This window comes from Petromyzon marinus, chromosome 10 (assembly GCF_048934315.1).
Source record: "Petromyzon marinus isolate PM22_M1 ecotype Great Lakes invasive population chromosome 10, UKy_Petmar_22M1.pri1.0, whole genome shotgun sequence".
NCBI lineage: Eukaryota > Metazoa > Chordata > Hyperoartia > Petromyzontiformes > Petromyzontidae > Petromyzon > Petromyzon marinus.
In genome coordinates, this window is record NC_133676.1 from 2,380,617 (window position 1) to 2,403,861 (window position 23,245).

General features: G+C 50.9%; 1 protein-coding gene across 8 annotated transcripts in view; it reads right to left on the minus strand.

Moving 5' to 3' along the window:
- LOC116941117 (kalirin-like) overlaps positions 1 to 23,245 on the minus strand; it is a 94,853-nt gene that overhangs the window by 20,968 nt on the left and 50,640 nt on the right. For 5 of the 8 annotated variants that reach the window (XM_032951801.2, XM_032951796.2, XM_032951798.2 and 2 more), the window contains exons 35-38: positions 22,753 to 23,002; positions 7,201 to 7,565; positions 6,439 to 6,582; positions 2,582 to 2,650 (exon numbers count right to left, since the gene is read on the minus strand). In XM_032951801.2, the coding sequence (XP_032807692.1) occupies positions 2,582 to 2,650; positions 6,439 to 6,582; positions 7,201 to 7,565; positions 22,753 to 23,002 (828 nt within the window). Of the gene's footprint in view, positions 1 to 2,581; positions 2,651 to 3,254; positions 5,707 to 6,438; positions 6,583 to 7,200; positions 7,566 to 22,752; positions 23,003 to 23,245 lie in introns of those variants that run through there. The other 3 variants (XR_012941375.1, XR_012941374.1, XM_032951800.2) reach the window with 3 other exon arrangements.

The window sequence follows — 23,245 nt, forward strand, 5'->3', positions numbered from 1 at the left end:
AGTCACATGGCCCAATTACAGCATGCATGAATAATACGAAGGATTTTATACATGAATCAAAAACCTAAAGAGTTTTGCAATCATATTATTAGTTTTTTCGGTAAAGTCACGTTGAAGAGAAACAACAAAATAACAAAATATATATAAAACAATAAAAAATTCTCACGACGTTTCGACCATAACTCAAACGGTCATCATCAGGTGTGTCGGTTTGCATAAATTTATTTTTAAAACGGCACATTTTTTTAATAAATAAATGTGCCGTTTTAAATAAATAAATGTGCCGTTTTAAAAATAAATTTATGCAAACCGACACACCTGATGATGACCGTTTGAGTTATGGTCGAAACGTCGTGAGAATTTTTTATTGTTTTATATATATTTTGTTATTTTGTTGTTTCTCTTCAACGTGACTTTACCGAAAAAACTAAGAATATGAATTACTGCAGTCACGAAAGCTTTAAATCAAAATTTAGTTTTGCAATCGATGAATCGATGCATCATCACATGCCTGTTGCACGCACAGATATTGTGAGGGAAAAAAGTATTTGATCCCCTGCTGATTATGTACGTTTGCCCACTGACAAAGAAATGATCAGTCTATAATTTTAATGGCAGGTTTATTTGAACAGTGAGAGACAGAATAACAACAAAAAAATCCAGAAAGACGCATGTCAAAAATGTTATGAATTGATTTGCATTTTAATGAGGGAAATAAGTATTTTACCCCTCTGCAAAACATGACTTAGTACTTGGTGGCAAAACCCTTGTTGGCAATCACAGAGGTCAGACGTTTCTTGTAGTTGGCCACCAGGTTTGCACACATCTCAGGAGGGATTTTGGTCCCACTCCTCTTTGCAGATCTTCTCCAAGTCATTAAGGTTTCGAGGCTGACGTTTGGCAACTCGAACCTTCAGCTCCCTCCACAGATTTTCTATGGGATTGAGGTCTGGAGACTGGCAAGGCCACTCCAGGACCTTAATGTGCTTCTTCTTGAGCCACTCCTTTGTTGCCTTGGCCGTGTGTTTTGGGTCATTGTCATGCTGGAATACCCACCCACGACCCATTTTCAATGTCCTGATTGAGGGAAGGAGGTTCTCACCCAAGATTTGACGGTACATGGCCCCGTCCATCGTCCCTTTGATGCGGTGAAGTTGTCCTGTCCCCTTAGCAGAAAAAAACACCCCAAAAGCATAATGTTTCCACCTCCATGTTTGACGGTGGGGATGGTGTTCTTGGGGTCATAGGTAGCATTCCTCCTCCTCCAAACACGGCGAGTTGAGTTGATGCCAAAGAGCTCCATTTTGGTCTCATCTGACCACAACACTTTCACTCAGTTGTCCTCTGAATCATTCAGATGTTCATTGGCAAACTTCAGACGGGCATGTATATGTGCTTTCTTGAGCAGGGGGACCTTACGGGCACAGCAGGATTTCAGTCCTTCACGGCGTAGTGTGTTACCAATTGTTTTCTTGGTGACTATGGTCCCAGCTGTCTTGAGACCATTGACAAGATCCTCCCGTGTAGTTCTGGGCTGATTCCTCACCGTTCTCATGATCATTGCAACTCCACGAGGTGAGATCTTGCATGGAGCCCCAGGCCGAGGGAGATTGACAGTTCTTTTGTGTTTCTTCCATTTGCGAATAATCGCACCAACTGTTGTCACCTTCTCACCAAGCTGCTTGGCAATGGTCTTGTAGCCCATTCCAGCCTTGTGTAGGTCTACAATCTTGTCCCTGACATCCTTGGAGAGCTCTTTGGTCTTGGCCATGATGGAGAGTTTGGAATCTGATTGATTGATTCCTTCTGTGGACAGGTGTCTTTTATACAGGTAACAAGCTGAGATTAGGAGCACTCCCTTTAAGAGTGTGCTCCTAATCTCAGCTCGTTACCTGTATTAACGACACCTGGGAGCCAGAAATCTTTCTGATTGAGAGGGAGTCAAATACTTATTTCCCTCATTAAAATGCAAATCAATTTATAACATTTTTGACATGCGTTTTTCTGGATTTTTTGCTGTTATTCTGTCTCTCACTGTTCAAATAAACCTACCATTAAAATTATAGACTGATCATTTCTTTGTCAGTGGGCAAACGTACAAAATCAGCAGGGGATCAAATACTTTTTTCCCTCACTATGTCTATACAGAGACAGAGTGAGTGAGTGTACATGCCTACTGTTCCATCTCATCCATGCTGTGTTCAACCACCACACTGCTGGTCACAACACTCCCCTCTCTGCTTCGTCCTTCGCACTGCTCCACTTTGGAATTCCCTCCCATCGTCTCTTATCCCATGCTCCTCTAATCAGTTTTCTCGATTCAAAGACACGTGTTACCTCTATCTATTACAACTTCAATCGTGTTGCTTGTTGCTGGATGGTTCACTTTTTGGGCTTGCGCTCATCAACTCTATATAAAATAACAATTAGAGACAAAAAAACCTGACGTGGAGACAGAGCCGATTCTTCCTCTCTGTGCTGCCTTCAGCGAGAAGGGGGAGAGCGGAGACTCAGACCAGCCACGTATTCCCACCGCACCCCGCGAGTGATTACGATCGCGACGGGCAGCCGTGACACTTACTGAGCGGGAGGGATCGCCGGTCGGGGTTCGGGCCTCCCCACAGGAGGCAGGGACAGACAGGTAAGCGGGCTGCAAGAGCAGGCAGGAGGAGGGAAACGGGCAGCGCAGGGTAAGGGCCATCAGGTGGGGACGAGTTGAGGGCAAAGGTGGGAGCGGGGGTGGAGGCAGAGGTTTGCACAGGAAGGGGAGCACTCGCCCATCAGAATCGTCACTGGAAGAAGAGCTCAACGATCAGAGGAAACGGCAGCAGGGGCAAGGAGAGGGGGAACTCGCGGGAGCATCGCTCACGGGTTCCTCGCCAGGGAGGAGGGAAAGGCATTCAAACCAAACACACGTCCCTCTGTGAAGGCCGTGCCGCCACACACACGCGGCGCAGCAGAGGGGCGCACGTCTGTGTGGGTGCGAGCGCGTGGCGGGCGAGTGTGCTAGCGCGTGTACAAGCGTGTGCATTAGCGTGTGCGCAGTAGTCAGCATTCATTTGTCGACGCGCCGGCGTGCACAAATACCGCGCAGCTCTGTGTTTACGGCTGTATCGCTGCGCGAGTGTTGTATGCGTGAGTGAGCGAGCGAGTGGTTGTTGAGCGAGCCAGTGTTGTGGTAGTTGAGCGAGCGAGTGCATGCGTGTGCGTTGGGATGAGACCCAGCGACGGCGGTGCTGGGCAGTGGGGCTCACCGGACGGCTGGGCCGGAGCTAGATCGCACGCAGCCCAGCAGAGGCAGCGGAGGGGGGTGGGGAGCGGGGGCTCGGGGGGATGAGGGCAGGAGAGGGCATGCGGGGTGGGGCACGGTGGGGTGTGCGGTGGCAGCAGAAATGAGAAGAACAGCGCCATGCGGGGGGTGGAGGGCAGACCTATGACCAGATTGACATTCACACTCATACACACAGAAATAAACACACTCATGCACGCCACACAGATGCATACTCACGCAACCCGCTGTATACTAAGCACACTCGTACACGATGCACACACGTAAACATACACACTTAAAGGCAGTTCACACTCATGCACAAAGACAGAGATCCCCCATGTAGCCTTAACAGACTTGTGGGGCAAATGCTGTTCGCGAGTAGCACCAATAAAGGTCGGCACGGTGGCCAGCACCATGCCCAACCGCCTTTGTTTCCCCAGTAGCGATGTTTGCATATTGTACCATTTTGAGGCCGAGTCGACCTAGGGGAGGCCCAGCACCAGTTCAGATAATCGTCACTGGTTTTGGCCGTGAGCGGGAATCGAACTCAGGTCGCCGGGTTCGTAGCGTAGCGCTACCTCACTCATGCACAACACGCATACTCACGCACACTCCCATACACTACACGTACACGCACTATACACTCATTCACACTACTTGTACAAACAAACACGCTCCCACACACTCACTTTAAAATCTGAAAGTACTGCAAGTGAAGGTGTAGCTCCCCGAACAGGATAATAAATACTTTCTGCCTTGAGAAGTAGATTGCCAGGATCGGACCCCGCTAGCCCTGGCCTGGCTCGTGCGAGCTGCCTTCAGCTCGAGGGGATTTATCACTGGGGTTGAGAGGCTTCTGCTGAAACTGGCTCATCACGTTCTGGACTGGACGTTGTCACGAGCCGAAACGAGCCGAGCGGCCATCGTCGCCGATGCACTGAGAATATTTGTTTTATTTTAGTGAAAAATGTCCTTTAAATAAAAAAATAAACACGTACAATGGAATGATAAATATGCGTGGAACTCAAAACCCTGACAATGCACAAGACAGCAGTAAATTCCTCCTCCTCATCATCATCAGTCTTCACATCCTCTTTTGGTGCGAGCTGCTCATGTGACTAGGGACTGAGGTCCGTGCATCGAAAACTCAAAACGCTCGTCTCTACACTCGTCACTACACTCGTCACTACACTCGTGACGACACTCGTACCTACACACTCATCACGACACTCGTACCTACACTCGTACCTACACTCGTGACGACACTCGTACCTACAATCGTACCTACACTCGTGACGACACTCGTACCTACACTCGTGACGACACTCGTACCTACACACTCATCACGACACTCGTACCTACACTCGTCACTACACTCGTGACGACACTCGTACCTACACTCGTACCTACACTCGTGACGACACTCGTACCTACACTCGTGACGACACTCGTACCTACACTCATCACGACACTCGTACCTACACTCGTACCTACACTCGTCACTACACTCGAACCTACACTCGTGACGACACTCATCACGACACTCGTACCTACACTCGTGACGACACTCGTACCTACACTCGTACCTACACTCGTACCTACACTCGTGATGACACTCGTACCTACAATAGTCACTACACTCGTACCTACACTCATCACGACACTCGTACCTACAATCGTCACTACACTCGTACCTACACTCGTGACGACACTCGTACCTACACTCGTACCCACACTCATCACGACACTCGTGACGAAAAACTCATGATGACACTCGTCACTCCACTCGTACCTACACTCGTACCTACAATCGTCACTACACTCGTACCTACAATCGTCACTACACTCGTGACGACACTCGAATCTACACGTGTGACTACAATGACTACACTCGTATCTACACTCGTATCTACACTCGTATCTACACTCGTATCTACAATGACTACACTCGTATCTACACTCATATCTACACTCGTATCTACAATGACTACACTCGTGACTACTCGTATCTACACTCGTGACTACAATGACTACACTCGTATCTACACTCGTATCTACACTCGTGACTACAATGACTACACTCGTGACTACACTCGTGACTACACTCGTATCTACACTCGTATCTACACTCGTATCTACACTCGTCACGACACTCGTATCTACACTCGGAGCCACAATTGTCATTAAACTCATATTTACACTCATACCCACAATCATGACTACACTCATACCAATGTAAAGAGGTGTACGGCTACACTTCCTTATATTTTCACACCAATGCATGCACAGCACTGTAAGACGCACACGCACGCAGCCAATGTCCATGCACACAACACACAAGGCCAGGGCAGCACGGTTCAATCGCAAGAGCGACAGCAAGAGAGTGAGCGAGCGAGGAGGCGGGGGGCTCGGGGCGGTGGAATGGGTTAGGGTCTCTGAGAGAAAACAGAAAGAAGGCCGCCGGTTAGAAAACCACCTCAACAGCGGCAGGATGAGAGTGGCCGCGCGCGGGGCGCACCACGCCATGCAGCCGGCACAATGACGCAAACGGAGAGGAGCTGGGCGAGCGTGCGGGGACGCGGGCCCGTGCGTGCGTCGCCGGGCAGCCTGCGCGCCTGCGTACGAGTCGGCGTGCTTCAGCACGCGCGCGCGTACGTACGTACGTATATACGTATGTACACGTGCTGGCATGCACGTATGTACGTATGCGCTCGCGCAAGGTCACGGGCACGCTGCGCTCTTTGTGTGCGTGTCCGTGCGCGGACATGTGCAGGCGTGTGCGCTTTCAGCGAAAAGCGGGATGTGTGCGAGCGGGATTGTGGTACGCTTGTGCTCGTGTGCGTGCAGATATTCATGCAAGGATGGGTGGGAGTGTGGCCGCGTGGTTGGGTGGGTGGGTGGGCGGGTGGACACGCTAATGAGCGTGTGCAATGGGTGAGTGAGCGAGTAGGTGAGAGAAACAGTGAGTGCGTGGATGAGCGAGCAAGCGAGTAAGTAAGAGGGTGACTGAGAAAGTGAGCGGGTCTGTGAGGGAGTTAGCGCGCAAGTGGGGATGCGGGTGAAGGAATCAGCGAGGTCAGTGGCCTCGAGAGTAACCGAGCCGGTAGACGGATGGATGAGTGAGTTAGTGACGAGTGAGTGACCGAGTGTACTGCTAGCAGCCATACCTCCTGCAGGAGGTTGTGCTGCTGAATGGCCATGGGTGGGGGCAGAGGCAGACTCTCGGCTCCATCCTCGGCCTCCTCCTCCACACACGTGCTCATCGCCATGGAGTCACCCTTCGAGGCACCGGCGGCGGCCTTCTTCCCGGCCTGCGGCACACGCAGCAGGCGACCGTAATCGCCGGCAGTGCCACATCAGCACGAGCAGCGTGCGACAAAACGAGAGCTCCGTCAATCACGAGCACACCTCAAGCCGAAGCTGGAGCCCCGCTGCTGTCATAGCCGGGTTGGAGCACCCAGTTCCTCCCTCACTGCGCCGGATAGAGTTTAGAGTCAGGGTGATTTATGATCCAGCACTCGCCGATTCACTACAGTCACTCGCTCACCGGTGGTCAGTCACCCCCTGATGACTCTTATATCGCTACTACCACGGTTACTGTTCCCTTGAACTTCACTCATCGACTCCTCCACACATGTTGAAGGCTTGGTCTACCACACTGACTGCTTCTTCTCATCCACCGCACTGCAAATCACGACATTTCTCTTTCTGGATCTTCCCTCGCACTGCTCCACATCTCCTTTCCCTAAGCTCATTTAAAAACCTCGCTCGATTTAAGAAGCATGCTGACTCCATATCTATTACAACTTTGACGGTGCCGTTTGTTGTTGGTCACTTGGAAATCTGGGCCTCAATACCTGCTCCTTAGCAAACAATTATTTTTCTTTATGCAAATCGGTTTTCATCATTCTCCTCGGTGCAAGCCTCACCTCCCCAGGTCCCTCGTCGAGCATGGCACCTCCATTCTCCAGGCCTGCGGGTTCCTCTCCCTTGCGGCCCCCTTTCTTGGCCGCTTTGCCTGCGGCCCCCTTGCGGCCACCCCCTTCCGCTTTGCTGCTGCTGAGGCGTCGCACGGGGCTCTTGAGCCATTTGCGCAGCGCCTTGCCGCCGCGCTGCGCGGCGGGGGACGCTTGGGGGGTCGTGGCCGAGGCCGCCGCCCCGGCCGCTCGCTGCGCGGCCTGAGAGGTCGCCTGGCCCGCGGGGCCTCCCGACGCCGCCCCCCCGGCGGCCGTCGCCTGGGACTGCAGGGACGCGAGCGACGGGGAGAAGATGCCTTCCTGGCTGCCGGCGGCCTCTGCGCGGAGAAACGCACGAGAGACGCCGGCGAGCGCGAGGAAGCACGTTGGCACGCACGAACCGCACGGACGTTTCAATGGCCCCGTGTGACGCGGCGCACGCGACGCGCGGGGTAGGAAGGGCGAGAAAAATGGCCGCCACGACGCTCAACCAGCCTACGCAGACTACCATAAGGACAACACGAAGCATCGCCATTTGAGTTCTCCCCAGGGGGCTCGGTTGTGGCGTAGCCGTGCGGCTCTGTGGATTCTCTGATCGCCCGAGGAGGGGGCACGCACGCAGAGCCACTGCCCTGCACCCCGGCTGCTCGGGCGCCTTTCCTTGGAGAGTTTCTCAGGGTCCTGTCTCAGAGCCCCAAGGAAAACCTTGATGTTGTCTCATTACTACAAGGCCCTAACCAGCCAACTCAGCGGCCATGCACACAGTGTGTGTTTTATCTGCTCAGGGCTGAAAGACCAGAATGGAAAAGCGGCCAGCAACAAACAACAGGATAAAGTTGGCATCGATAGGTATAAACACGTTTCTTAGATTGAGCAAGGTTGTTATGAGAATTTGGGAAAAGAGACAATTTTAGAGAATTCCAGACTGGAGGAGGGAAGAAGCAGAGCAATAAATGCCGTGACCTGCAGTGTAGTGAGCAAGTGAGTGGGTGAGTAAGTGGGTGATTGAGTGAGGGTTAGTAAGTGAGTGTGTGGGGTTAGTGACCGAGTCTAACAGAGACCCTGGCTGACAGAGGAGGTGTCCAGGCTGGCTGAGAAAAAGCAACAGGCCCACTCTCATTGTCTACAGCATCCCACATCAGAGAATGAGGAGGCTTACCGCAGCCTTCGCTTAGAGGTTCCGAGAGCCGTGAGGCGCTGCAAGGATGGGTGGTGGAGATGGAATCTGCCTCAGTGGCCCGCAATCACAAATCACTATTTTATTCCCTCAAAAAAGTAACTTGTAGTGCCACACCTATCACCATCATTATGGGAAAGAATGGTGATCTAATCTCTAACCCCCAGGAACAGGTTTGCAGATTTGCTGAGCATTTCTGTGAAGTCTTGGGGGAGGGAAAATCCCTCAGATTGGAAAAAATCATGGGGCAAAGTGGGGATGACCCTGCTGAGGCTGCTGTGCCTCAAATATTGGAACAAGTAGTCACCCCCTGCGAGTGGCTAGCTGAGGTGCTATCTGTTGAGGAAGTACTAAAGGCAATCCAGAGTCCGAGACCAGGAAAGGCACCGGGCAGAGATGATCTCCCAAGTGAAACGCTGAGGGAGGGTGGCGATTGTTATTATGTCATGTAGGGCAGTCTGTGCACAGTCTCGACGACTGGACGGTTCTGCAGGATTGGAAGGATGGCCTGGTGGTCCCCTTCACGTAGCCCGCATGCTTTTGCTTGGCAGGACAGAGGGGGCTAAACGGGCACGGCACAGGCTAGAGAAGAGATGGAGTGATGTGGTACAAGAGGATGTGGAGCTGAGCGGATTTGCCGATGACTGGTACCAGCGGTGTCAAGATCTGCCTCTGTGAAGGAGGCTCGTGAAGAAACGCTACTGGGCAGTTGGAGGCAGTCGCCCTCCAACAACAACGGAGGCCGGAGGAGCGACGCTCACAACAAGGAGCGGAGTGCCAGGTGGCTAAAGCACAGCAAGTTGGCACAGTAGGGGACACAGGTTGTGCATCGGCCAGACATCTCAGTCAGTCGACCCGTGGCACCTGGGTCTGCCCTGTGACCTCCTGCCAGCGGGCGTTCCACACTGCACGTGACCTCAACATCCACATAATCTGGCACAAGCGCCATGGTGACGTCACCGCCACTTAGTGGCAATGGGGGTTGTTGTGTGGGTTAGTGAGTGATTGTGAGGGTTGGTGAGCGAATGTGTGGGTGAGTGTGTTGTTGTGGCCAGCAGTGTAGTAGTTGAACACAGCATGGATAAGACAAACCAGTCAGTCTAGCAGACCAAGTTCTCAATATGAGTGAGTGTCTGGAGTGAATCGGTGAGTGAGTGTCTGGAGTGAATCGGTGAGTGAATGTCTGGAGTGAATCGGTGAGTGAGTGTCTGGAGTGAATTGGTGAGTGAGTGTCTGGAGTGAATCGGTGAGTGAGTGTCTGGAGTGAATCGGTGAGTGAGTGTCTGGAGTGAATCGGTGAGTGAGTGTCTGGAGTGAATCGGTGAGTGAGTGTCTGGAGTGAATCGGTGAGTGAGTGTCTGGAGTGAATCGGTGAGTGAGTGTCTGGAGTGAATCGGTGAGTGAGTGTCTGGAGTGAATCGGTGAGTGCTGGATATCAATCGCCACAACTGCTGCTTCTCTTAACTCTGTCCAAGAACTCTGCCCAAGTGCTCCTCCACTGCTGATTTCACAACAGCAGGGGCTCCAGTTTCAGCTAGATGCGCGAATCGCTGCGGCGCGCGGCAGGGCCAAGCCAGTCGCGGTGGTCACGTGTTACTCCAGGTGAGTTAACGGGGTTACGTAAATAAATCCGTACAAGTCGAACCTCAACCCTCCAGAGCAACTGCTATTTTAATGCAGGCACGGTCTGTTAGCACAGATATTTCCTGCACGAAAAACAAATGCCACTTCCAGAAGCATGCTGCCGAGTGATGGTCATTGTTATGTTGAAGAAAAAAATGAATACAGTTGTGGACAAAACCGAAGCAGCATTCCGACGTGTCGCAAAGCCACAGAGCCTCGAATAGCCCTGCACAGGTTTCCTTATAGCAGGAGGGCCGCGTCGACAGCATCTGCTACGAGCGCAGCGATTCATGAGATACCCGCACCACTCGAAACCCAGCACAGGTATTGGCACATGAAGCGCTCTGTCGCGCGTACATTCCGCGTCGGTCACCGCGGCGCGGAGAGCCGCGACGACCAAGGAACAAACGTTCACGGAGGGGAAAATCCCTCGCTTGGCAATTGTGGTGTGCCTGACTTTAGAACGTAGGGCACGCTGCCCTCTGCAAAATATAAATTAAAAGAAATAGTGAGGACCGCATCAATAATAGTTCCTGACAACGCACCTTTACGAAGCGTGAATTTACACGCGTGGTTGTTCATTTGGCAATATTTATCGTTTATGGTTTAATAGGGACAAGAGATAGAGGTTACAGCACCACCAGCATGTGTGTGCACTGTAAGCATATGTTATTATCGGCTAAACACCGATAAGGTGAACACAAAACACATGCAGATAAAGTGGCAGGGACACAGCACCACCCGTACCGTGATACCAACAGCAACAACCACCACCGCACAACCACCAACCATTCCAGCGCAGCAACAACAACCACCCCACTTCACCACCGCCACGCTGCTCAATCACCCCTCCGCTACAAATGTCACTCATCCCTGCCGCCTTAGCCGGCAGCACCGGTCAACCGATCGATCGATTCCTTGATGTAAAATGAAGCACAACCCCGCTGCAATGTGACATCTCTTTTGTGAGCGAGACCAGGCAAGTCATGGAATGAGAGATTTACAAAATCATCAGGTGGAATGCATGGCGGTGGGGCCGGCTAGGTTTACACGGCCACCGGGATACGGCGCCACGCAGTAACGAGTGATGGGGCCGTGCGAACAATGACGCGGCTCGGGTGGCCGTGGAGGAGAGCGAATCTCTTTGGCATGGGGACTCCTGGCCAACATGCACAACCAAGTTAAAGTGAAAACAAAGGTGAAAAGTCAAAGTGTTTTGTGCTAAAATGAACAATGAAGCGGTACTCATCTCCTGTTTCACAGCCCTGAGACAGGAGGAAATTCCTCATTATCATGACAGGGGCAAGTCTATGCATAGGACAACCACTTGCAGTTGACTCCACCACAAAGTGGTCCTCATTTTATTGACCCCAGAGGGAGGGATGATGGGCTGAGTCAACCCCTAAACAGGATTTTAACTCGTAACCTCGCGACTGCGAGCCGCTCGCTTGACCGTTGGGCCACCTACTCACGTTGAAGTTTATTTATTTAGTTTAACGTGGCGACAACGCAAGAGTCCAGGACAGTCTCAAGAGTGTCCGGGGTCACCATCATGACAAAAGCTGCAGTAACGCTGGGGGAAATATTAAATTGCAAACTGAACCAAATTTTCTAATTCGCTCCAACAACAAGGGCCACGGGACAGAGAGGTGCGCCGGCCACTCACCTGGGCGCCAGCAACCGCAGAAGAAGCAGTGGAGCCGTGAGAGCAGCGCCCTCAGTGCCGAGCCCTGTCGGTCCTCTCCCTTCTCCATGCATTCGCTAATCCACTTACTCCAAATTGTACCCTCGCAGACAGCTGCGACAATGCGAACCAGATCCAGCAGATGCGATCGAGCACCGCACTGGGCGAGGGCAGGGGGGGGGGTTCACGGTAGCCACGGAGGGATCCTACCGGCGCCGCTCTATCTCATCCGGCTGTCGTGCAACCACCCCGAGGCTTCCCGCTCCCCACGGTGAGGTCCGATCTTCCGTTCGCCCAGCGACGTGCACTGCCACTGGTTCCTCAATCGGCTTTTAGAGTGAAATTTCTCATTTTCTCAACGCCGCCTCCCCCTCTTCCTTCATTCCTGTGCCATCTCGCACTCACCCTGCCTCCACGTTGCTGTACGTTCACCTATGCAGGCCAACGTCTCTGGGCTGCCAGGCATGATCAACACGCCGCCGCGCCAGACGGACTGGTTCTGCCGAGTGATCAGCTGCACGCCCATGTGCTGTCATGCGAGCACATGGGGACGCGGTGGGGGGGGGGGACAGAGGGCGGCGATGGGAGGGGGCACTTAATCCCAGCCCACGTGCATCTCCCCTGGGTCTGGGGGGTGGGTGGGGTAAGGGCTTGCTGGCTTCGGGTGAACGGACCGAGCCGAGACCGAATCGCTATGCCGGAACCAGGAGGGCGAGCGCGGAACGGCGATAAGCGACCGGATCCAGGCAGTGCCACCTCAAATCATCCACGTTGCCCCACTGATACAGGTTCGCAGAGCAGCTCTAGAATTCTGAAAAAGTGGCCCAATATACTCGATGAAGTGTGCCAACGAAGGAGAACGCGACCGCGCGTGTAACCATTTTATGGACTGCGGTGCTACAGTCCATGAAGCACTGGCTGGGCTCCCTGTGGCTGTGCCACTCCCCCGCCACCACCCTTCTGGCCCAATTGCACCTGCACGCGTGGAGTGCCGTTGTGGTCTTTGTACCCGCACGCCACCAAGGGCACGAGTCACATGAGCGTAGTGGTGGCGGCAGCGCAGGACAAAGGTTGGCGGCTGGGCCGATCGTTCGACCTCGACCGTGCGCACCGTGGACAAGGGGCAGCCTCGAGTGTCCCCATCGCCGCCAGCCCCGCCGGGAGCCCCCACCCCCCCCGCACACTCAAGTTATCATAAACGTTATCGGCTGCGAGTGGCAAGGCCTGTCTGCCGCAATCACCCAGGGCTCTAAGCAAAGTCAAAAAGTCATAGTGAAATGGAGGGACTTTCTCCCGTTTACAGTCCTGCAGAACCAGTGTGGCAATTCCTTATTCCTATTGTGGGGGCGAGTCTATCCCTACAACAACCACTGTTGACTTCCACACGAAGTGGTAGTTATTTTATCGACCACTCAGGGATGATTGGCTGAGCCAACCCCCAGCCAGGTTTGAACTCTGAACCTCCTGATTGTGAGCCGTTCTTTTATTGTCTGGTCAGGTTCATTTTTATTCAGTTTAACTGCAGTGTGACCAGGGTCACCAAATTAACAAAAGCAATAACATTGTATAAAGTGCATCAGTAGACTTGCACACAAAGTGGTACTAAGTTTAACCCATGCAGCAGTAAGCCGCAGGTGCTGACATGGCATAGCTCTGACCTCAATTGTGATGCGGGCTGTTGGTATGTATGCATAGGCACTTTGAGTATTGTGCAACTGTGAGTTTAGTCATGAAAGGGCCTCGTTTGGTATTGGGGCGCGCGAGCAGGGCAGGAAGTGAGTCGGGGGAAGAAGATGTTTCTCCGAGCCCCTGGGTGGGAGTCGATTATTCGATCTTCCTCATGCCCTGAAGAAAATCGAGTTTTGATTTAAAGCTTTCGTGACTGCAGTAATTCATATTCTTAGTTTTTTCGGTAAAGTCACGTTGAAGAGAAACAACAAAATAACAAAATATATATAAAACAATAAAAAATTCTCACGACGTTTCGACCATAACTCAAACGGTCATCATCAGGTGTGTGATGATGACCGTTTGAGTTATGGTCGAAACGTCGTGAGAATTTTTTATTGTTTTATATATATTTTGTTATTTTGTTGTTTCTCTTCAACGTGACTTTACCGAAAAAACTAAGAATATAAAAATCGAGTTTCTTTAAAGATGCTCTTTCCAATACCCAGTAGCAATACAGTGCAGGGAAACCAAGGGCAGCAGAATAATAATAATAGCAATCAAGAACAATAGAACGGTGGCAAGAAGTTAACTACCTCGCCTGGTATACAAGAGGCCGTGGGTTCAATCCTGAACCTGACTCCTGTATATTTGGAGTTGGCATGTTCTCCCCATGGTCGCGTGGATTTTTCTCTGGTTCCTCCTGTTTCTCCCTCCACGAGATAATAAGCCACTTTGTTGAACTATCATTCGTGATAGCCAGATTGCTTCTGAAAGATACCTATATAGCTCAGTGGGCCTTACCTGCTAAAATAAAAAAATAGCAACAAAAAAAGTGTACAGCGTCATTCACGCTCATTGCATCTCAAAACACTGTAGAGATTGTAACGCGCGCAGTTTTGTCACTCGCGGTGAACCCACGGCAGCCAGAGCCGGCGCCAACAATTACCCAAGCTCTGTGCTCTATGGCGATATTTGGCCAACATCATAAACGGGTGTTGACACAAAATGATGTTGTACATGCGGCTTTTCCAGAAATGTTAATAAATCCAAAGGTTGCTCACGAGCATTTTAAGTAGACACGTGAAGATTAACTTTCAGATTCATCATCTCTGTGTAACCACCTATGCGCTCGTTCAGAAATATTATTTTAGAACATTTCACTGCTATAATTTTCCACACAATAAGCCACTCAGTTGAGCTATCATTTGTGGCCATGTGGCCTCTGAAAAAGAGGTATGATACAGCTCAGCGGGCCTTACCTGGTGAAATAAGAATACAAATAGTAAGGAGTGGCCACAGACTTGTTGGAAACTACCTTTTCAACCGTGAATTACAATCACAAAGAGCGACATGGAGTCACAGGAAAATCAAGAATTCCTTGTCCTGGAGAAGGGGAGAGACAATGACAGTCTAATCAACAGGGCCGCGGTAATTAATGGAAGGGAGTGACCACAGACTTGGTGGCAACAGCTCTCTCAACCATGCGTGGAGAGGTGAAGATAACAACTTGTCGTTCACATGCTTGGGGCGTAAGGCGTGAAGAGAGGGGGGTGACCCCGAGACTTGATGGCAGCTGTGTTTTACAATCCTGCAATGAAATTCCCAAAGGCTACAAACAGCATCCTGGAAATAATTACAAAGGCTTATTTTTCGGGATTAGGGCAGATAAAATAATACAATTAGTAAGGTATGTCACATTCGTTACTTGTTCAGCACACCGGTGTGTTGGGAGAGTAACCCCACAATATTTACAATTCGAGTACGACATTCTGCCAGTAATTACAACAGCCAGCCTCATCAGGCGACGGGAGAAATCCCCTTCCTGTTAACTCAATATTCTGGGGGGTTAAAGTCGATAAACCAATTTGTAAACATTGACTCGGAATCCACAAAGTCAGCTTCTGCATCAGACTCCGAATGCTCTGCTCATAAAATAGGACTTTGTCGAGCTACTGCAGAAGGCAAGGCTTGCCAAGCAGGACTGTGCTTAGAAGTAAACTTTGCTTTATGGAATACGAATGTATACAACTCATTGTCTCGCGGGTGCTCCTCTGCACGCTTTGAGCTGAACGCAGCCTACATTAAGTGTGTTGTTGTTGCTAACAATGCTTGGGTCTAGAGCCCCTCCTCTGCTCTTGTATTGAGCTGGTAATTGCACACAGCTTCGAACCCCACCCAATACGTAGAAACCCACTGCTTTTGAGCAAAAATGCTCCTTGTCATGGTGCAACTGCAGCATTGCTACTGACGTGATTACTAAAGTGCGCATTATTCATCTGCGCGCACCTCCGTACGATTCATAGGAGGTTCATTTCGTTCAGGACTCACATGTCCAGCGCAAGGTGACCCTAGTGGGGTCACCATCAAGGGTATGTGATGTTTAACTGAGTGTTACCAAGGAGTCTCCCGTGTGTGACACTGGGAGCGCGACGGCCGTCCATCAGCACAGCACTGGGTGCAAGCGGCCAGGTGCAGCCTTAATAGGTGATTGTGGTCCTAGTGCATCAGAGAGAGAGAGACACTGGTGGCTCACTAAGACATCACGCTTACACACAGAAGGTATTTCACGTAGAGGAGGCGGAGATCTGGCCTGGCTGGCAGGGCTCAGTCACAATGAGTTCATTCGTGTTGCGCAGACGTTTTGTTTTTCTCTCCTGTATCGTGCGCTTCGTAACAGCGTAGCGCAGAATGTTATCCTGAGATACGGGTTGATACACTGATGTTGTTCAAACACTTAGATTAAGTGTCTTGAGTGTTGGAGTGACTTTTAGGAGTTCACATGTTATGTTATCTAATTCCTTACCCGCAGTCTGTATCCTGATGGCGAGGTCTGTCAATTGATACAAACACCTCAATAACGAGGCCGCGATAATGCTTTAATTGTATTACCACAAAGTGGCCTTGGTGTTGGACCAGAGACAAATAATGTGTTGGCGGTAGCCACTGTTAATGGCTTGACCAGACACGCAATATAATGATCATTGTTTATCAGTCAGTGACTTCATAACTCCAGGGAATTAAACACACACGCACGCAATATACGCAACAACAGCCGCCATTAAGTGGCCGTGAGATCACCATAGGCTCTCGTTCCAGGCTAGGTGCATTTTTAAACTATGCAAAGTGACAAAACGTGGACTGGCAAGAGGTTTAATGACTTAATGACATCAAAACAAAGACAAAGATCCCCCTTCTAGCCTTAATACAATGTTGGGGAAAGTGCTGTTAGGGAGACAAAGGCGGTCGGGCGTGGTGCTGGCAACCCACCCCCTAGTGTGCCGTGCCAGCCTTTATAGGTGCTCGCTAACAGCACTTGCCCCAACAGTCTGTTAAGGCTATATGGAGATCTTTGTCTTTTGTCTTGCCACTAATTAATTGCAGACACTTAGGACAAGCACCTGCATGCACTGTGTGGTTCTTCATGTGCGCTAAGTGTTACATTTGATATTTTATTTCTTTATTTTAAAATTGTAATTTGTATTTCTCACGTGAAAAAAAGTTGCTCAAGAGTGGGCAAATTTTGGTACTGAAAATAACTCGGCTCTTAACATGGGAGTCAATGGGGATACGAGCATCGTTTTCGCTTAATGAGCTATTTTGGCTGAAGTTGCTTTGGAAAAACACACGATAGGAGGGAATTACAAAGTGGCAGTGCGAGCGAAGAAGCAGAGAAAATCATTGCGACCTGCAGTGTTGGCGAGCGAGTGGGTGAGTATTGTGAAGTGCAGCGCGCGCTGGTTGACCGCAGCGTGAATGGTCGTGAGACCGGCATACCCAAGTGCTCAACACGGGTGGCGGAATCGACAGGTCACGTTAACGAGAACAGACACAGTGCTCGTAGGCGATAGCAGAGTGAGGGAGGAGGCGGACCCTGGGAACCTCGAGCGCTCATCCAAGCAGCTCACCCCTCCTGCAGTTCCCTCGCTCCCCCACCACACTCACCAGTGGGGTGGGGGGGGGCGGTTTCAGGGCTGGCACAGGTCCACGAGCGCCACCACACGGCGCCACCCCACCCCCCCCGCCGCCCCCCCTAATCTCTCCTCCTGCACCGGGCGCTGCTCCATCTCGCCCATCCACGAGGCAGGCAACAGGCTGCCGCCGCTCAGATAGGGCGACGGCTCTGCCCAGCAGGGACCAGATCCTCGTGCTATTTTATGTATTCATTGTCATTATTCTTGTTAACAGAAGAAAGCCTCACTGAGTCTCGTGACTCTTTTGTCAGGAGGGTCCTGCCAAGACTTCTACGTTGGGGGCAATGATTGCTCTGAATAATTTGAGTAAAAGGCAGGTAGTAAAAAATAAAATTATGATTCGCAACACTGACACAATGGGCCTAACTCCTGCGATGGACGTCATGGGATGTTGAAAGTCCACTGTGAAACAGAGGGCACGTGTTTTTTTACAGTTAATGTACCTGGCAGTATTAATCACGCACGGTTGCTCGATTCGAACCGTAAACAACTGCAACAAATGGCGAGCGCGCTAACTCTGGGCCATGTCACCGCTACTGGACAAAGAGTTGACAGACAATGAATACCTTCTGAGAGTCTCTCCTGGTTCCTGCATAACCACACTATGGGCAATAGACAGTCACAAACTCCACTTCAGATGAAGACAGTGACCTCTAGACTCGGGTAAGTATTTTCCCTGCTGAAGTGCAGGATATACAACTTGTTAAACCTCTACACTGTAGGTCGAAGCAGCCACCACAACACTGCAGATAACAGCACCACCACCACACTACAGATAACAGCACCACCACCACACCGCAAGTCACAGCAACCACCCACAACACTGCAGGTCACAGCAACCACCACAACACTGCAGGTAACAGCAACCGCCACAACACTGCAGGTCACAGCAACCGCCACAACACTGCAGGTAACAGCAACCGCCACAACACTGCAGGTCACAGCAACCGCCATAACACTGCAGGTAACAGGAACTGCCACAACACTGCAGGTCACAGCAACCACCACAACACTGCAGGTAACAGCAACCGCCACAACACTGCAGGTAACAGCAACCGCCACAACACTGCAGGTCACAGCAACCACCACAACACTGCAGGTAACAGCAACCACCACAACACTGCAGGTAACAGCAACCACCACAACACTGCAGGTAACAGCAACCGCCACAACACTGCAGGTCACAGCAACCACCACAACACTGCAGGTAACAGCAACCACCACAACACTGCAGGTAACAGCAACTACCACAACACTGCAGGTCACAGCAACCGCCACAACACTGCAGGTAACAGGAATTGCCACAACACTGCAGGTCACAGCAACCACCATAACACTGCAGGTAACAGCAACCGCCACAACACTGCAGGTCACAGCAACCACCACAACACTGCAGGTCACAGCAACCGCCACAACACTGCAGGTCACATCAACCACCACAACACTGCACGTCACATCAACCGCCACAACACTGCAGGTCACAGCAACCGCCACAACACTGCAGGTCACATCAACCGCCACAACACTGCACGTCACAGCAACCGCCACAACACTGCACGTCACATCAACCGCCACAACACTGCAGGTCACAGCAACCGCCACAACACTGCAGGTAACAGCAACCGCCATTCACTTGAGGTCACGACACTTCTCTCTCTGCTTCCTCTCTCGAACCGCTCCATTCTAGAATTCCCTATCAATGTCTCTTTTCCCAAGTTACCATAATACCCTGACTCAATTTGTGATACGTGTTAATATTACAACGGTATATGTATTATTAATCATGTTTGTGCATCGTTGTCGATGTCTTCTTTAACGTGGTCGCTTTTCCTCTGATTTATTGTAGTACTCAAGTTTTCATGTTGTTGCTTTTCTTATTTTGGTGACTCTAGCTCCCTCTAGCAAATGAAAATCTCTTATGGTCTCTCAAACTCTCGGCTGGACAAACAAAATCAACTGAAACGTGTTAAGAGACAGCAATTGCTTTCCTTGTTTACAAACAGGTGTGGTTTTTAACAGGACATGCAGGTGTGCAGCAGGGGTGGAAGATGGCAGCCTTCACGCGGCCCACTCTGTTAAGTGAGAAATCGCGACGAATGCCATCAAAGTGGCGACTGAACATCGATAGCCTCGTCTCCAGAACAACAAGACGAGCCACGCCAATGGCCCCTCTTCGGGGCCAAACAACGCGCCAGATAAGGTCCTGGGACAAGGATCCTACAAACGAACATCGAGAGACTCTCCCGGGCAAAGTGCGAGCATCTCTCGAACGTAAAGAAAACACGTAACATTGATGTGCTGACACTGCAAAAAATACACGTCTTGGATGCCCTGCATGGTAGTCCCTATCACATCCACGGATACCTCACGATGAGCCATTACCACCAGAAATATGGCTTGGCCATATACGTGAAGAACACATCAAAGAGTTCTACGACTTCCCACCAACTGAAAAAGAAGCCACCGACACCACCAGAATGAAGATAGGGGAACTGCAATGTGTAAAAGCCAATTATAAAAAAATGGCCAAAGGCAGCGCTCCCAGTGCTCCCAAGTGCACCAATCCCAGCCCTATACGTTGGTGACTTTAACAGCCACGATACGATGTTGGGCTATGGAGTAGATCAGGCTGACGGCAAAGACCTCACTGACTAGATGGCTGCCGAAGAGCTGCACTTGGTTTTCGATCCCATGCACTCTGCTCACTGGCAACGTGATTACACCCCGGCGCTCACCATCGTTTCCAAAGATCAAAGTGGGAGCACACTTCACGCATCCCGCAAAAAACTCCCAAGCTTCCCCAAAAGTCAACAGAGGCCCATCATCACCCACATCGGCATCGAAATCCCCGCGATTGTGTCAAAACGATTAGCAAGATGGAACCAGGCCAAAGATGACTGGGAGCACTATAAGGAGGTCATAGAAAGAGTGTCGGGTAGAATTCCCGTGACACCGGAACGTTATCACCGTTTTGTTGGCCTCCTTACTGCAGCTGCTAAGAAGAGCATTCCCCAAGGTTTCCGAAAAAAATCCACTACCTTCTAGACAAAAGAGACTCAGGACCTGCTCCGACAATACAACCAGTCGGCAGCCCACAGGTTGCCAGAGTCTTTAGACTCAGCCAGACGTCAGCGGTGGATTGAGTGCGTTGAAGGCCCTGGACTTCACAAACTACAGCCGCCATGCCTGGGCCCTACTACGACATCTGGGTACTGCTAACCCAACAGAATACCGGACAGCAAGAGTCCTGCCCAACTCTATAACCTCCAAACTAGTGAAAAACACAAAAGGACCGCTCGATATGAACATCAAGCGAGAGATCTATCACCAATGACACCAGACATTGGCCTCAATTTCTTCACAAGACTCCACTGCCTTCGGCACAGAGGAAGTGAGGGAAGGGTCTGGCTGAAATGAAGAAAGGTAAGGCTGCTGGCAGAGATGGTATCCCCCCAGAATTCCTCTGTCACTTCAGTCCTCAGGGACCCCCGATGGCTAGTAAACCTGTACACCAAAACTATGAAAACCAGATGCATCTCAAAAGCATGGCAGAAGGGCAATGGTTATTGCAATACCCAAATGGGGCAAGCCAACCAATAACCCAGGAAGCTATAGGCCGATATCACTCCTGTGCACGACCTAGAAACTCGTGGAATCCATCATCCTCCGGAGAATTATCCCCCTTGTCGAGTAAGTGATCCCTGAAGAACAAGCGGGATTCCGGCCTGGACGTAGCTCCTGTGACCAAGTTTTGGCGATGCACAATGAGGTCAGATTTAAGAAGAAATCCAAGACTGGTGCGGTCTTCGTGGACTTGTCATCGGCCTATGGCACAGTCTGAATTAAGGGCTTGATGTTGAAGCTCGCAAGGACCATTCCCTGCCTCAAACAATATGCCTAATATGGACAATGCTGAGCAATAGGCGACTGCGTGTCTATGTGGGTGACAAAGCCAGCTCACCCCGGTTCCTCAACTGTGGATTACCACAAGATTCAGTACCCGTGCCAACGCTCTTCAATGTTTATATGAGCGAAATTGCCGCCAACCGGGTCACACATTTGTTTATGCGGATTACCTTGCGCTGGCAAGGCAAGCACCCACTTTAAATTACATCGAATCTACTCTGAACCAAGGCCTAAACACCATGGGGGAATATTTCTAGAAATGGGAGGCTGAAGCAAAACCCCCACAAAATAACAGTCACTGCATTACGTCTTGATAATAGGAGCACCAAGCACACTCTAAAGTTACTGACCTTCTGCGGCAACACTGTGCGACACGACCCCACTTCAACCTAACTTGGAGTGAAGCTGGACCATACGCTAACCTTCCATGACCACCTGAAGAAGGTAGCTGCCAAGACCAAAACATGGGTCAACCTGGTCCAGAAACTCGCAAGCACAAACTGGGGAGCATCAGCACCAGTGCTACGGACATCAACGATGGCCCTTGTGTACTCTGTAGCAGAGTACTGTGCACCAGTCTGGACCAGAAGTAGCCACACTCGACTTGTTGATGTCCAACTAAACACTGCAATGCCATGTATCACTCACTGGAAGCCTCAAGACAACCCCAACACCGTGGCTGACCGTGTTATCACACATCTCTCCCCCACCCATCCATCACAATGCTGCAACACTCCAGGAAGTCCTGCAAATCGAAGAAAACAGTCGCCTTCCCATTCATCAGGACCTCAGTAACATCCCTCTTCATCGCTTGAAGTTACGCAAGCCTATTTTGGACCCATGCGCTTAACCTTCAACAATGCGAATTAAACCCCAATGAAGCTTGGAGAGATAATTGGAGTTCAAAAGAACTCACAAGCAAACACCTTGTGAAAGAACCAACGCAGACAATCCCTGAATTTTATATTCCACAAAGTTCATGGTCCACTCTAAACCGCATCTGCATGAATCGTGGCAGATGCGGATACCTGATACACCAATGGAAAATTAAAAACTCTCCGGTGTACGACTGTGGTCATCCAGAACAGACCATACAAGAACATATAATGACACAATGCCCGATACACAAATATGAAGGAGACACCACAGTGATGCGCTACTCCGCTGCTCCTGATGTGGTTGTCTGGCTTGACCACCAGCCGTACGACAACAATAAGGTGTGCAGCATTGCATGTAGAAAAACACTCAGCCTTAACCAAACCAACAGCTAAAAACAACTGAACGTGCCTACTTTGTCATTTACAAACTCAAAAAGATGAGAAAATGTGTTCTAGATAAGGCCACAACGCGGCCTAGAGAAGGCAACGTTTTTTTGCGTGCAAACAATGCACACCTTTTGTGTGTTTCAGCCTGCACTAATATTCCCGTCGCGATGGGCGAGTTTGTCATTTACACATTTGAGACGACCGTGGTTTCTATCGGCGGGAACCCACCGGCCTTGGCGGAGGAGGAGAGGCCGTCCATGTCGAGGCTGCTACGCGAGAGCGGCAGGCTCAGCGCGGCGCAGGGCACGAGGCCCTCGGATGACGTGCTTCCCTCGACGACGCGCACCAGGCACCAGTCTGCACGTTCGCGTCCGCGTTCCAGCACCTCCACCACCTGGCCCTTGCGCAGGCTCAGCTCCCCCGAGCTGGTCGCAGAGAAGTCCTGCGATGCCACCGTCATCTCGCAGCCACCCGACAGCTGGCGGGGGGCAGCAGGTAAACGTGTCAAATACAGCTGCAAGTGAAGTTACCGGACAGATTCGACGGGGCTCCGGCTTCGCAAGGTTTGCGTGAATGTGTGTGCACACGTACGCATGTGTGTGTGTGCAGCTGGTTCATGTGTTGGTGGTTGGCGAGTGCTGTGAAAGGTTTGGAGGGTGTGAGTGGTTGTTGACTGGAGCAGTCTGGGGTGGTGTGTCATGCTGCGTGTGGGTGGCTGGTG